This window comes from Chiloscyllium punctatum, chromosome 5 (assembly GCF_047496795.1).
Source record: "Chiloscyllium punctatum isolate Juve2018m chromosome 5, sChiPun1.3, whole genome shotgun sequence".
Taxonomy (NCBI): Eukaryota; Metazoa; Chordata; class Chondrichthyes; order Orectolobiformes; family Hemiscylliidae; genus Chiloscyllium; species Chiloscyllium punctatum.
The window spans coordinates 105,378,587-105,393,936 of record NC_092743.1 but is presented as its reverse complement, the minus strand read 5'-3'; the positions used below and the strand labels follow the sequence as shown (position 1 = coordinate 105,393,936).

General features: G+C 38.8%; 1 protein-coding gene across 2 annotated transcripts in view; it reads left to right on the top strand.

Annotated features, from left to right (window-relative positions):
- The window catches only part of ano10a (anoctamin 10a), a 66,052-nt gene that overhangs the window by 48,457 nt on the left and 2,245 nt on the right, over nt 1–15,350 (top strand). For both annotated transcript variants that reach the window (XM_072570956.1, XM_072570955.1), the window contains exon 12: nt 7,252–7,368. In XM_072570956.1, coding sequence (XP_072427057.1) covers nt 7,252–7,368 — 117 coding nt within the window. The remainder of the gene's footprint in view (nt 1–7,251; nt 7,369–15,350) is intronic.

The window sequence follows — 15,350 nt, the reverse complement described above, 5'->3', positions numbered from 1 at the left end:
GCACCTGAGCACAACCACCTGATGAAGGAGCAGTGCTCCGAAAGCTAGTGGTTCCAACAATCTGTTGGACTATAACCTGGTGTTGTGATTTTTAACTTTCATTTGTGTATATTCAGAATATGTTGTCTGTACCTGACCTATTTCATTTGCAAAACTGATTCAGAAAAGTTTTGTTTTAGATGCTAAGGTGCAGCTTTAAATGGAGTGAATTAAATAATCTATGATTTTTTTTCAAACCACTTGATTATTTGGACACTAAATTGTGGCAAAGGAATGAGCAATAATGCTAGGCTTGCCACATCTGTTAATTGAATAAAATAAACTCCGTGTACGGTAATACATCAAAAGCTCAAATAGTTCAAAGGGCAAACTTTAATGGAGTTGATAGCTTTTAAAAGTGATAGTGGAGGAAGTAATTGGGCCATACAACTTTTCACGACCTGCAGAAGTAAATCAGTATATCTGCTAGAAATTTGAAAGAAAAATGCGCACTATCACATGGGCATATTATAGTACAGGTGGAGGCCATTTGGCTCACTGTATCTGCAATGGTTCTATAAATGTGAACATCATTACCTAGTGCTTCTCTTGACTTATCCTTGCATGTTATCTCTAACGAAATAATCGTCCAGTGCCGCCTTGAATGTCTCAGTTGAACCAGCCTCCGTCACACTTGCCAGCAGTGAATTCCATACCATAACTACTTGCTGTGCGAGAAAGCTTTCTCTCACATCGTATTTGCTACTTTTGCAGATGGTTTTAAATCTATGCCCTCTCGTTCTTTGTTTCCTTTTATGAGCAGGAGTTTCTGTCTACCCACTATTTCCAGCCAGCTCATGATTTTAAAAACCTCAATCAGACCTCCTTTTAACCACCTTCTCTCCACAGAGAACAGTCCCAACTTCTTCAACCTATGCTCAAAACTGAAGTTCCTTCAACTCTAGAATTGTTCTTGTAAATCACTTCTGCACTCTCTGCAATGTGTTCACATTCTTGATTATAATATTATGCCCAGAATTGTAAGCAGTATTTCAACTGAAGTCTAACAAGATAGAGTTCGCTATGAATAAATAAGAAGTACAACAAACAAGGGTAGGACTTATAAAATTACAAGTACGGCCTTGGGTAGTGTTGTAGAACAGAGGGACCTAGGGGTTCAGGTACATAATGCTTTGAACTTTGCGCCACATGTAGACTGGATGGTTAAAAAGGTGTTTGGCATGCTTGCCTTAATTGCTCAGTCCTTTAAGTATAGAAGTTGGGGAGTCATGTTGAGGTTGTACAGGACATTGGTGAAGCCTCTTCTGGAATACTGTGTCTGGTTCTAGTTGCCCAGTTTTAGGAAGAATATTATTAAGCTGGACAGAGTTCAGAGGAGACTTATCAGGATGTAGCTGGGTATGGAATGTCTGAGTTGTAAAGAAAGGCTGGGATTTTTTTCACTGGAGGGTAGGAGGTTGAGGGGTGATCTTAGATGTTTATAAAAATAATGAAAGGTATAGATAGAGTTAATATTAGTTGCCTTTTCCCTGGATGGGCGATTTCAAGACTAGGGTGCACACTTTTAAGGTGAGGGGAGAGAGATTTAAAAAAGATGAGCAAATTTTTTTTACACAGGGTGGTTCCTGTGTGGAATGAACTTCCTGAGGAAGTGGTGGATGTGGGCATAATTACAAAATTTAAAAGACATTTGAATAAGAAATGAATTAGGAAGTTTGGAAGTATGGGCCAGGAGCAGGCAGGTGGCACTAGTTTAGTTTGGGATTATGGTCAGCTTGGGCTCGTTTGACCGTAGTCTGTTTTTGCACTGTATGACTCTGACTGTCTCATACAAGTTCAGTATTACTGCCTTACTATTGTACTGTATGCCATGATTAATAAAGCCAAGGTAATAAAGCTTTATTACCCACAGCTAGATCTGTTGAGTATTTCTAACACCTTCCATCCAAGGTTATTAAAGGAAATGGGTGTAGAAATGGTGTTCATCATTTTCCAAAGAGCTCCCAAATATGTGAATTATGCTTTTGTAGTTTTATAATTCAAATCTTCTTCAATTAGTTAAGCAGAAAGGGAATGACTAAAACTTGAAATAATCCTGATCACAAAATAAGGCTGCCACTGAAAAGGACAAGACAGCTATGTCAATGGGCACTATTGGTGTAGATTTCCAGAAGAAGTTTGATTAATTTCTGCTTAATTATTAGGGAAAATGAGAGTACTTGAATTGGAAGAAACCTATAATATTGTTGATAGTTGTTCGGGATGTAGGAGGCAAAGTTGGGTGAAGAAAATGTACTCTCAGAATGCAATTGGTGTTGTTTTGGGCCTTACCTTTTCATAATCAATGTCAACAGATTATTTGAAAGAATTTAGACATATATTCAAGTTTATGGATGACATGATATTAGAAAGCAATATAAGTTTTATAGTCTAGAACAGCAAGTCACCATGAGGCATAGACAGATTAAGTATATTGACAAAACTGACAGATGAAGTCCAATGTGGAGATTATCCACTTTTAGACTTAAGCATACATTAAAATGCGCTCCCAGTGCTGAAAAACAATATGCAGAAAAGCAATGAGATTCAGGTATGATCATGCCTCACTGGAATAGTGCTGGAAACTGAGCCACACTATTTGCACAGTCATCACAAAAGTTAAAACATTTTATCAAAGTATGCATTTGTGAAGTGCCCAATTTACCTGTCAGATCCAGGCTGACAAAGCATGGACCAGGTTTCTGTACTTAACAAGAACAGCTCATCTAAATAGATTCTAACTACAGATGAATAATTACATACTGTCAAACTGTGTAATTCTATAGTTAAAAATCTAAACTCCTTATAAATCCCCACACTGTCACAGGAGAGGAAAGAAAACTGGAAAAATAGTTCAATGGTTTCAGTCCACAGCGTTTGCTGAGATGATCCTTTTGCAATCCAGCATCTTCTGTTTTTCAGTCTCCTTTTTTTTCCAGATTATTTTCACCACCCCTCTCGGAGGTACAAGTAATTGGTAAACTATTGCAAAATTTCTTAAATACTAGTTAATAGCCACTGGTAACAGCAATAGGTGAAGGAAAATAAACTGTCTTCCTTCAGGTTTTAAGTATTTTACTGGAGAATAAGACAGCATCTGCCCTTGCAGCAGTCCAAAGGCTCCTGCTAGTCTTGTGCACACCCACAAGCTCATCAGACATTCAAGATCCAATGAGGTGGTTGTTTTCAGGCTGTTGGCCTCTGTCAACCACAACTTGTTATCAATCATGCTGGCAACAAATCTCAGTTGAAATCGCATAAGCATACACATCCCTGACACCACACAATCTACGAACAGCTTCCCCTATGCTTGGACAAAACAGCAGTTTTATGTAAACAATGAGTGTCCATAACTTACTTTTAAAGAGTTCAGCAATTTTTAAAACTGTCCTTTTCCCATTTCAATCCACAGCAAAATAAAAAGATAGTCTTCGCAGTACCCAGGTACACAAAGTATGAAAGTAATCAAAGAAGTTAATGGTAGACGTTAATATTGTACTCAAGGGAATTTTAATATTAGAATTCTGCTTCAGTTTATCGAGCCTTGGTCAGGTTTAGAGTGCTATTTGCAGTTCTGCAAGCTCTACCTTTGGAAGAATATTTATTGATTTGCCTTCACTTGGAGAACAACAAGGTACAAATGGTTAGAATACAGAAAAGTTAGTTTCTCTGCTGGGGAAACACAGGGGAATTGGCATAAAGTTAAAATAAGGACACTTCAGGACTGGAATGTTCTCAGTGGAATTATGGAATTTTCTCCCCTCAGAAGGCTATAGATACTGCCAACATAAGTTTCTGAGAATAAGATTTACAGATTTTTATTAGGTAAGCATATGTGTCCAAAATGGTCAAACCAACTTACTGTTCAATTGAATGGTGGATTAGGTTTGATAGACTGAATTACTCCTGTCTCTTCACAACTGACTCTGCTTTCCTTTCTGGATACTGTCAGGCTGAAAAATAGTGTTCATAATCTCAGTTGAGACATTTAACAAGTGGACATAGAAGACCCCACTCAACAATTCAAAATCATTAAAGTTCTCCCTGGTGTCTTGACGAATATTTATTGCTCAACGACCATCATGGACAGACTATACAGTTATTTACAGCTTATGAAATCTTGAGCCCAAAATAGCTGCCAGATTTTCTTATATTACAGCAAGCTAGCCATCAAAAGTACTCATTACATCTAAAGATTTTGGAGCATCCTGAAGTCATAAAAGATGCCATACAAATGTACCTTCCATATTAAATCAATATGAAACTGTGGTAAGATGGAACCTCCAAGAAAATCTAATGCTGCTGCAATATCAAATATAATCTTAAAAAAGCACAATTTAGTCCAACACAGTAAATTCCACCCCCGCTCCCCACCATTTCCCTATTTTGTAATTGTTTGCTCAGTAGCATGTTAACTCCAGCAGAGGGTGTCGTGGGAACGCTATCATAAAGCATGTAACTGACCAAGTTTTACTGCAGTGTGGCATCCACTACTGCATTAGTAAAACTTGCCTTTGTAGGATTTTGCACTTTCAGTAACTTGCAGTTAAAAAGTGTAATTTGATAATGTTGTAGTGAGCATAAAGATTGCATATAATGCGAAGCACAGCTTAGTGTCCTAATACTAAATGAAATATCCTTCACTCTGCTGGGAAATCAACATAACAACTTTGTTCTAATAATCCACAAAGTGCAATTACAATTAAATTTATGATCAAATGACCCTACAAGCTGCTATGTGGGTGATGGTTAGCTAACTCTTACCAAATGCGCCATGGCAATTTCGAGCTATTTATAACCATTCCAATGTACTTTGACTGCTCTGTCATCTATAAATTTAATCTCAAAACACTGTTTTCTTTCTTATTTCAAGTCCCATTCACCCACTACCAAGTTCTCAATAATCTGCATCGGTGCTCTCATCTTTTTGGTTTCAAAGACCTCTTGCTTTGTATATCTGTAATTTCCGCTAGTGTCTCATCTCTGAGGTATCTGAGCCTTTTTTAGCATTCTCAATTTTAATCACTTTGCCTCTGACTGTGCCTTCAGATGCTGGGCCTCAACTTCTTGAACATCCTCCCTAACTGTCTCCAACTCTGTACCTTGCTTTCATTTTTTTAAGTGGCCCATTCAAACCCTAACTCTTTTTGGCCACGCATTCAGTCTCCTGTCCTAATACCACCTCAGTAGCTCTGTCAGATTGTGTTCCAGTGCTTCTGGAAAAAAATTTTGGAATGCCTTATGTTAAAGGTTCTATGTATCGCAGGATGTAGTGTCAGAGGAATGTGGAGACAAAGACAATAACTTAATACATACAGACAATTTGACAAAAAAATGCTGATTTTTTTTTTGTTCATTCATCTGGAAAGTGATAACTACTTTTGAAATCTTTCATGGTGCTGAAGTGAGAGTCTGTGGTTATTCAAGGGTGCTGAAGTACATCCCTGTTCTGAAAAGCTTTTTATTTGGAGAACCTTTAGATATTAGGAGAGTGCAGATTTGTTTTTCACTGGAGCAAAAGAACAAGAGAAAATCTTAACAGATGTGCTTACAGTAAATAGAGGGGAAAATTACTCCCATTGATTCATGAATCAGGTACTCAGAAGGAGAAATTTTAAGAGTAAAGGGGCCCAGGAGTTATTTTTTAAGCAGAGGGTTGGTAGGCCACAAAATGCCCCCAGTGGAAGGAGCAGTGAAAATAAATCCATGATCATTTGTAAAAGGGAAAATTTACGAATATATGTCTGTTTTTTTTTGGAAAAGGCTTTGAGGAACTGCCAGGGATATTGTTGGAACAGAAGTGAGACCAACCAGTCCTTCAGTTTTGTTCTGGTCTTCAGTAGGATTGATCTTCAGTCAGTATTTCAACTCTCTTTTTATGTACCTTTGTTTCATATCCCTCAACACTCTTAGCCAAACAAAAACTCTTTTGTTCGTTCTTCTTAAGTTTAGTTAGTTCTCAGTACCATAGCCTTTTTGAGAGAGTGAGCTTTAGGTTTTCAGCACCTTTTGGGTGATGAAACAGTTTTTTCTGATTTTGTGGCTGAATGCTGTAACTTTAAGACTGCTCTGGGTCCATCCCACCAGAGGGAATAGTTCCTCTGGATTTACCCAATGAAATACATTTAGCATATTAAAAATCTTGATTAAACCATTCTTCAATACACATAGTTTAGAGTCCCAGTTTAGATGTAATTGGCTGACTTTTCTGATGTCAGTTTTATGAAAATTGTGGAGAGTATTATGAAAATACTGTCAATTTATTGTACAACTGTTTATCCTATTAGACATATGGCTCGAGGCATGCAATAGAAATTGCCACTTAAGTATAGAGAAAAGATCTAGAAAGCGAATGGACATTCGTACAAAATGTTAACACTTCATTGTAAAGGTATCCGAAAGAAATCCATCAAAGTTGTAAATGTTTAATTTTGAAGTAAGCTCCACTGTGTTGAGGGTCAGTTCAAGAAATATCTGTTGTCAATGAGTGGAGGAAATGTCTTGCAGTTTAAGTCCAATTTATACAATATACAGCACACTAATAAGCTATTTGACTCAATTGGTCCATACTGGTGCTAATGGTCCTCCACACTAGTCTTCTCCCAGCCCTTTTTCTCCCCAGCCTATCAGCATGCTGGTGTTCTGTTACTTTTTCTCTCCCTCACATATTGACTGCAAGTCCCTTTTAAATACATTTATGCAGCCTGATGAAGGACCAGCACCCTGAAAGCTAGTACTGTCAAATACCTCTAACCTGGTGTTGTGTGATTTTTAACTTGTCTCATCCACTCTGCATTGTAACTATTTCATTGGGGAAGTGGTTTCTCCAGTATACACATTGGATTTATTGATTTAGCTTGCATTTGTAGTTCTTGATTTGGATTCCACCACAAATCATCTCTAAATCTGTCCTCCCAATCCACTTTGTTATTTTAAAGATATCTATCAGGTCACATGAAGAGAATTTATCTGGTTAATTATGCATGTTAAAAATATTGCATCCTTGGTTTTAAGTAGAGTAAGCAATCTCTATATCTCCCAAATATTATGCTTAATGAATTTCTGAAATATTTCCTTCGTCAACCTTGACATTGTCATTGTCTACATTCTGTGCACATTATTGTTTGGAAATGTGAAGTAATTATTTCTATTAATTATCATCCAGCATCATAATATTATAATCTGCTGTGTTTGTTGTTTCATGTTTTGAAGCATGTACTGTTGGGTCTGAAATTCATTCTGGCATTTGCCATCTCTGATATACCAAGAGACATTCGTAATAAAGTCGCCAGGCTGGAATTCGAGTCCATGGAAGCCCTCAAGCAAAAGGTAAAAGAAAGAGGGTTTATTTAAGATAGCTAATATGAAGTTATTTATTTAAGAAGTGATGAGTAATTCTTCCTCATGAATTTCTAAACCATGGTGATGCATCTTTTGAGAGAATATTCCTTGTTTTTTGACTCTTTTTCCAAGTGACTGCACTTTCCCATCTCACGTGGTCGACAATGCCCTGTAGCACATCTCCACTTCCTGCACTTCTGCCCTTGAACTCTACTCCTCCAATTGCAAGAAGGACAGAACACTCCCCTCGCCCCCCCACCCCCTGTCAAGGTCCCCACCAACCTCTGGATACATCGCATCATCCTCAGCCATTTCTGCCAACTACAAATAGGTCCCACCACCAGGGGTATATTTCCCTCCCCACCCCTATCTGCGTTCCGGAGAGACCATTCCATTCCTTCACAACTCCCTTGTTAGGTCTACGCCCACCCTCCACTCCTGCCACCGCACAGCCACACCTCTCCCCCCCCCCCCCCCCCCCCGCCACAACCTCTGTCCAAGGTCCCAAAGGATCCTTCCACATCTGACAGATTTACCTGTACTTCCACACATGTCATCTACTGTCTCCGTTGCTTCCGATGTGATCTCCTCTACATTGGGGAGACAGGATGCCAACTTGCGGAATGTTTCAGAGAACATTACTGGGACACACCCGAAGCAACCCCACCAGCCTGTGGCTGAACACTTTTAACTCCACCTCCCACCGTGCCAAGGACCTACAAGTCCTCGACTGCCTCCACCACCAAACCCTAACCACCTGACGGCTGGAGGAAGAATGCCTCATTTTCTGCTTTGGGACCCTCCAACCATATGGGATCAATGTAGATTTCACCAGTTTCCTTATTTCCCCTCCCCCACCTTTTTTTTTTCCCAGATTCAACCTTCTAACTCAGCACCGCCCTCTTGCTCTGTCCTACCTGTCCATCTCCTTCCTACCTATCCGCTCCACCCTCCCCTCCGACCTATCACCTTCACCCCCCCCCCCCCACTCACGTTCACCCCCACCCCCCCTCACGTTCACCTCCCCCTCACGTTCCCAGCTAAGTTTCCCCCCAGTCCCAACTGTCTCCCATTTATCTTTCAGCCCCCCTTGGGCCATAAGCCTCATTCCTGATGAAGGGCTTAAGCTTGAAACGCGATTCTCCTGCTTCTCAGATGCTGCCTGACCAGCTGTGCTTTTCCAGCACCATACCTTTCGACAGGTGTACCAACTATCTATCAGCAACTCATGAGGTTGATTTTCCAGACAAAATACTAATCGTTAACTTCATGTTTGTTATTTAACTGAATTGTAGTCTATATAGTAGCGAAAGATTGAATTTATTAATATATTCAGATTATTAATGCTGTCTAAATAGATTTGAGACCTAAATTTTAATGTGATTGCTATTTTACGGATGGTTGAATTCTTTTGATTTAGTACGCTACTTGTGTTTACATTGGATTATAAAATGTAAAAAGCTAAGTATTTCCTTGATTATTATGAAGCAATGATGCATTTTATATTGCACCCATCACTATCTCTGGAAGTCCCAGAAGTGCTTTACAACAGTGCAGTCTTTGTTTAAGAGACATTGATTTGTGAGACCAGCATACCAGACAGACTTTCCCTGTCCATGGGATGCATGGGTAGCTGTAGGCTTTTTTTGTCTTTACCTGTGTGGTGCCTCAATTTAATGTCTCCTCCAAAATGTCAGCTTGAAAACCAATTTGACATGCAGTTGCAAAGGACCTGTATAGGCCACTGTACATGTAGATTCTGGCAACGTTTGTCATGTTACACAGTCAAAAATTGAAGATGTTGTCCTTTGAGCAAACAAGTACTTGAGAAAACATTTTTACGCAGGCAGGTTAAACTTCACAAATACCTCATGCTACTGGTGTTGACGCTTAGTACCTGGGGCCAAAATTTGAAAGAACCTGGAAACAATGACCATACTTCAGTTTTGTAACATCCAAACCATTATTTGTTATATAGATTTCCCGAAATGTTGGCTAACATTATCTGATTAGTGTTAGAGTATTTACAGCACAAACAAACCATATGGTCCAACTGATACATGTCAGTGTTATGTCCTACTCAAGCTACCACCTGTCTTCCTTTATCTCACTGAATATATCCTTCTGTTTCTTTTTCCCTTCTGTATTGATCTTGCTTCATTTTAAATATATTAATACTGGCTACTTCACCTTTTCTGTATGGTAGCAAACTGCACTTTCTTTCTACTCTCCAGTAAATCAGTTTCTTCCAAATTACAAATGAAAACCTCATCTATATGTCTGCACAATAATCTTAAAGATCCCCATTAGGTCACCCTTCAGTCCCCGCATTCCAGTGAAAACCTGTTCAAACAGTCTTTATAAAGTGGAGCCTTACTTGGCTACCTGTTTTCAACATTGAAAAAGAAGTGTAAATGTAAGAACTGTAAGTGGCTAATGCCTAAATAACTGTTAGCTTTCAGTTCATATTTTTGCATAAAACTAATATAAGTAAGCTCTGATTTCTAGTGTGGGGCTAAAACTGATTATTCCGCAGAATCTGTTATAATCTTTTTCATTGTCAGCATTGAAAGCAAATTGCAGTAGTAGGTCATCATTTAATACTTTCAACGCAAGGTTAGAGCTGCACCACACAGCCTATTGTCGAAGTGGTGTTTATTATCCCAGTCACTCTCCTAATTGTGCGATCAAAACAATCTTGCTGAAAGTGGTATTTCAGGGATGGAAGAAAATTAATCATATCCTTTAAATGTTACAGCTCTCTGTCATTCTGTGTGAAAGTTGATATTTCTTTAGTAAACTTTCACTTTCAACCTTAGGTTATTCCTGACATCATCCATCTTGATTAGAAGATGATTAAAATTCAATACTTGAATTCAGTGGCCAGAGTTGGAGGAATATCAGTGTTTAATATTGTTTGGCAATTTGCACTTGGTACAACCACAAACTTACATTGAAACAGGTGTGGTGGAGGCCAGGTAATTTGAAGAGTGATATTTTGCTTTGCAACAGATATTTTTCTTGAAGTAGAAATGGGCTGTCCAATTAGTAACATTCAGCACTTGTTCAGGGACTGGATAAGGTCATTCAGCCTCTTCTGCCATTCTGGCATATATTTGCTGATCTACACCTCCACTCCATTTGTTCAATATCCTTTACCAATAAAAACACTTTTTTTTTAAACTTCAATTGATGTTCTGTCAGAACAGCTTTTTGATTTGAGAAGGTTCTAGATTTCTACCACTGTTTGTGTGAAGAAATGTTTTTAACTTTGCCATGAATGACTGGGCTCTAGTTTTAAATTTCCACACTTTGTCCTGGACACCCCAGAATTCTTTCTCCACATGCCCTTTCCTTTTCATCCCAGGTTAATTTGTAATTTAGCATTTTGTTTTTGCTTTGCGAATTGCATACTCTCCAAACCAGAAGTCCTCATTTGAATTATATCCAGAATATGCTGGAGACATGCTGCAGATCAGGCATATCAATGGAAAGGCACAAAGATATTTAAGTGCTTGAAGTCCATGACCGTAATGGTTCAGGTCAATTCTGTCAAAAGTCTTTGGGATTTTTAACTCTTATTGGGGTGGCACAGTGGCTCAGTGGTTAGCACTGCTGCCTCACAGGATTCCAGGTTCAATTCCAACCTCAGGCCACTGTCTGTGTGCAGTTTGCACATTCTCCGTGTGTCTGTGTGGGTTTCCTCCGGGTGCTCCAGTTTCCTCCCACAGTCCAAAGATGTGCAGGCTAGGTGAATTGGCCATGCTAAAATTGCCCCTAGTGTTAGGTGCATTAGTCAGAGGGAAATGGGTCTGGGTGAGTTGCTGTTCGGAGGGTCAGTGTGGACTTGTTGGGCTGAAGGCCTGTTTCCACACTGTAGGCAATCTAATCTAATCTTCTATCTCTACAGATGCTATTGGATCTGCTGAGTATTACCAGCACTTTTTGTCCTCATTTCAGACTTCATATGTTTGCACTGTTTGGCCTCTGAGTCTGAATGGTTTGGAACCACATTCTAACGTATCAACATTGTTTTAGTAATAGTGCTGATAGGCCAGCTGTATAAGGGTAAATTACCACTTGCAGGTTCAGAGTCACTGCTTGGGAAATTCTAAGGGTTTGGACTGAATGATGACTGGATAAATCCGGCTGTCCCAAGCTTTACAAAATTTAAAAATTGGACACTTGCTACTAGCAGCAGTAGACCAGGAATGAGATGATGCATACCTTCTAGTGGTCTGGGCACCTCCACTAAAACTAGCCAAGAATTATCTTGAGTTCCCTACCATTACCCTAATAGTGGGCAGATTGTGTCAGTCTTAAGGATTAAAGCATATATCCAGAGAGATCACAAACAAAATTTAGAAATTGTGTAGGTGAAACTCAGCAGGTCTAGCAGAATCTATGCAGAGAAAGCAGAGTTAACGTTTCGGGTCTAGTCACTCCTGTTCAGAACCTTGCTTTGTTTTCATTTTATTTTATCTGGATAGATCACTTGTATAAAGCAGCTTTTTTTTTCTTGGACATGGTTGTTGCTTTCAGAAGGACAAGTTCAGGTTTGCAGTAACATGTGTTTCTAAACCGCTGCCCCCATTGTTTTCTTGTGCTGGTTATAGAATGGGTCTAGTGCCATTGTACAAAACGTCATTCAATGTCAGCATTAAGTTATCATTCTGGCTGTTAAGATTGGAATTCCCATATTTAGATTCCCTTAAGGCAATGGTTCACTAACTTTGATTTAAAGGAGCTTTTGTTTCAAGTGAACTAATCACGGAAACCTCCACCCATCTAAATGAAAACACGTACAGTATTCATTGATATGAAATTATTGGATATAAACAGTATTTTAATAATGCTTTTAGGAACACAAGTATACAGCTATGAGAGGCTGTTTCTCACTACAGATTCTATTTTGTGATGGTATGAGTAAAGCATGCTCCATTTTCAAGCCCTGAATCTGTATTTTTATACCTTTTTTTTTGATTTCAGTATACATAAATGTAATTTTTTAAAAAAGTAACTTCTTTCTCCTGAATGAGGCTGAGCTCATCTGGCTTCCTCCAGAAGCCTTGATAACTTCAGCTGCATCAGCTGATATTCCTGCCACTGTCAAGCTCCAGGATGTGCAGTGCACTCTAAACTGGGACAGTCAACACACACTGCATTGCACATCAGGTGGCTGTATGCACCTCCTGGATCCTACCTCCGATCGTTGGTGAGGAAGGATCACTGCACCCGAAACATTAACTCGGATTTCTTTCCACAGATGCTGCCAGACTTTCCGAGCTCTTCCAGCAATTTTTGTTTTGTTTCCAATTTCCAGCATCTGCAATTCTTTTTGGTTTTTATCTAATCATTGCTCATTTGCTTATTCTATTCCACTGTGTCCCCCTGCTGCCTCTTCCACTCTGCCCTTGGCAATCTTGGGGGGGTTTCCCACTCAAGTCAGGTCCTAACTTATAAGCAGTTGCACATAATCTTTCAGACCTCCAGAAAATCTCTACAAACATTAAGCACTCTCCAAGAAAGGCTATATTTTAATACTTATTAGAGCCATCATCTTTGGATTTTTAACTATACCTTACAAGTATTGCCCAGTGTTTACAAAGACAGCTGAATGAGGCTCTCCATCAAAGTTGCGACATGTAGTTCAGGGCTTGAGAAGAATGTACTGTTAACTCAAGGATTTCTTTCCTTCCATCTCTACAAGTAATATGCTCTACAGAGAAGCTGTCAACTAATGGATGTAACAGGCTGTCAATTTACTTCGGACCTTGTGAGACGTTTGGAAAAGAAATTCAAAGGTTGAATGTTGACTATAGATTTAAAGAGGCAACTATGACATTTTGAACTCATTTCTTATCTGAACATCACAAAATCTTCTATTAAACTGCTTGTAAACTGCAAATTTTAGTTTTGCTAGTGGCCAGATCTTTGCCGAGTAAAACCACCTATTCAGTATCTCTGTCTCGCTCTCTCATAAAGGTTCTGAGATAACAGATACTTGTTTCATTGTAAATGAACAGGATCAAGCCTTTGAAGCCCAGCTGGAGGATGTGAGGAGATTAAAAATAATACACAGCAGCACATCTCCCTTGACCTTTACAGTAAGCCAGAGACATGCTGTTTTAACTCACCTGGGAATTCTCCTATGGCATGTTGCTAGTGCTCACACAGGGCTTGTAACTCAAAACAGCAATATTGCTCTTTGTACATTTATGTGCAGAATACAATCACATATAAGTGGATTTTTCATAGCATTGCTCACAGTGAGTAAGACAATAAGCTGCTTTAGAACAATAAGGGTGTTAGCAGTAATTTGAAACGGCCACAGTGTTAGAAGGAATAGATGTGACTGGTTCTTTGATGGAAAGGAACTTTTATCCATTCTGACCTAGATGCAGCTCCAGTCCAGTAAGTATAACTAGCTATGCTTTGATACCCTGAATGGCTAATGCAAAACACAAACTTTGGAGGAGATGCTAAGTGGAAGCCCTGCTTGCTGTGGTCATCAGTGTAAAAGATCCCACTGTTGGTCTCCTTGGTATATTAGACAATATTTTTACATAAATCAATACCACAAACAAGGTTCAAATTGCTGTTTGTGGGAGCATGCTGCATGCAAACTTACTGTTATATTTCCTACAATATAAAAACCATGACACTGGCTGTAAAACACTTTTGAAATAACTTTTTAATGAGGTGTCCTGCGATTGTAAAAGCTATCATAGACAATTCAAAAATGAATTGCATTTCTATGTAGTTGTGATTTCATTTTGACAGTTGCTATCCAAATTTTCTTTCTTGAAACTACAATAATGCTTCATTAACCTGAATTTTCTCAAACCCCATTCAGTCTAAATCAGTTATCGCCTTGGGAAAGAAAAGTTATTGGTGTGCATGATGTGTCTAGTGCATTTAAAACAGGGTCTGAAAATTGATAGAAAACTAGATTAGGATAAGCTTTTTCTTTAAATGCAATTTATGTCCTTTAGAAAAAGGCAATCCTCCCTCCTAGATCCATATATCTCTAGTCCCATACTCAATGTAACTACTTCTTAAGTAAGTTGCCTCGACTCAACAGTTCATGAAAGCTCATCACCACCTCCTTTAAAGTAGGAAAGGGCATGCCCATGTAGAGAAACACACCTTTTAAATTCTTTCTCTGTCTCTTTCAATACACATGGGACACAAGGAATTTAGTTGAAAGGGTCAGTTTGGCCATCATGTTGTAATTGCAACTACGTTTTTTTAAGAGAACTTACACTTTTTTTTAATTTAGGAAAGGTCTCAATAAACGCAGTGCATCTTGCTCTCTCTTTTCCACAACTATCATAACCATCCAGGCTGTGCCAGTGTTCCCTGAATAGCTGACCACAGTTACCACCCTTTGGACTTTCTTTTTAAATTGAAAGAGTGAAATTGTAACCATGAGGTGTTTTTGTGTTTGTCCTACAGGAGTGAATTAAAATTAAAATAGATCCTAGTCTCTTGCTGTTAGTTGGAAATACTATGACATTGTTCAAAAAGCTCAATGAATAAAAGCTCCATATTGCCTCAGTTATTTCTGTAACAACCTTTTATGAAATGAACGTGAACGTCCCATCCAATTTGATCATGTACAAACAAACCCCTTTAACATGTGTACCATTTGCAGAAAGCTGTTCCATAACATTTTAACAAAGCAAAGCAGATGAATCTATTTTAGATGTATTTGAGAAATGGTCACAGTATCAAATGTAATTCAACCATTCCCATGGGGATCAGTTTAAGTGACTGAGTCTTGTATATCTGCTATTTCTGTTGGTGATGAGAAATTGAATATTCATTTCGCAGGGGGATTGGCAGTGACTGATGTTTCACTAGCAAGACATTATCAAACTGTGAAGATACAATTTATTTGCATCATCTCCGCTATGCTTTTGATCCTGGCTTTTTAATAAGCTACGGAGGCGAACATAACACATACA